Source organism: Morus notabilis, unplaced genomic scaffold, assembly GCF_000414095.1.
Source record: "Morus notabilis unplaced genomic scaffold, ASM41409v2 Scaffold297, whole genome shotgun sequence".
Lineage (NCBI taxonomy): Eukaryota > Viridiplantae > Streptophyta > Magnoliopsida > Rosales > Moraceae > Morus > Morus notabilis.
This window is the reverse complement of record NW_010357726.1, coordinates 875,893-876,814: the sequence shown is the minus strand read 5'-3', so window position 1 is coordinate 876,814 and position 922 is coordinate 875,893. Positions and strand designations below refer to the sequence as shown.

Sequence of the window (922 nt, the reverse complement as noted above, 5' to 3'; positions counted from 1 at the left end):
ATAATGAGAAGGCGCAAACGGTACCAAAACGAATTAAGACATCTCAATTATGGCACCTTTTAAAACTCCGATTCCACACTAAGCTCCTCACTTTATTTTATTAAAATTTCTTATATGTAATGCAGATTTAACATATACTGCCATACATATATGTGTATCTATATATATATATATATATATATATAGAGAGAGAGAGAGAGAGAGATCAAATAGAGAGAGAATGATCTAAGATTCCAAAACAGTTTCCCCTTCCACCGGAGCATTATTAATAATAATCTGATGATCATCATCCCCTGCAGGGACGCAGTGATCACAACAATCAGAGACCAAACCCTCCAAGAAATCAAACAAATCAGTGGAGACGACAGCCGAAGCGACGTCGTTTTTGTGGACAATCCTCCTCTTGCCTTGCAAGGTCATTGTCCAAGATTTTCGGGTGAGTTCATTAATGAAGAGCTCACAGGCCTTGGCCAACACTACGGGGGCATCCCCAGATATCATCTTCACTTCCTCCCCAGATGATGATGATCGCTTCATGATCTTCTTGATCCTCGCCAACGGCAACGAGTGGGCCCCACTCCCCCCTCCAAACCTTATACCTGAATAAATCCCTGCTTGCCTCATATTAATTAACTTTGAATATCTCTCTCTAAAGTAGTCTTTTGATCAGTTGTTAATGTTATATATATTTGTGTTATAACATGTAATGTTATGAAAAATTGTTCTTGTATTTATAATAAGACTTTAGTGGCTATAGTAGGGCCGGCCAAGCCTGCTTAAGCCGGCTAAATCCAGTTATTAGTTGTTAATATTAATCTGTTTTCTTGTATGACTAAATTTCCATGTATTACATGCATGGTGTTGAATTTGTGAGGTATTTGACTATGAAAAATAAAAAAAGAAAGCAAAAGAGAGTTAAGAA

General features: G+C 37.4%; 1 protein-coding gene across 1 annotated transcript; it reads right to left on the bottom strand.

The window, feature by feature from the left end:
- Window positions 1-225: 225 nt before the first annotated feature.
- LOC21407057 (nuclear transcription factor Y subunit C-3) lies at window positions 226-624 on the bottom strand. The gene has a single exon (XM_010090835.1). The coding sequence runs from the start codon at window positions 622-624 to the stop codon at window positions 226-228; it is 399 nt and encodes a 132-aa protein (XP_010089137.1).
- Between the last annotated feature and the right edge of the window lie 298 nt (window positions 625-922).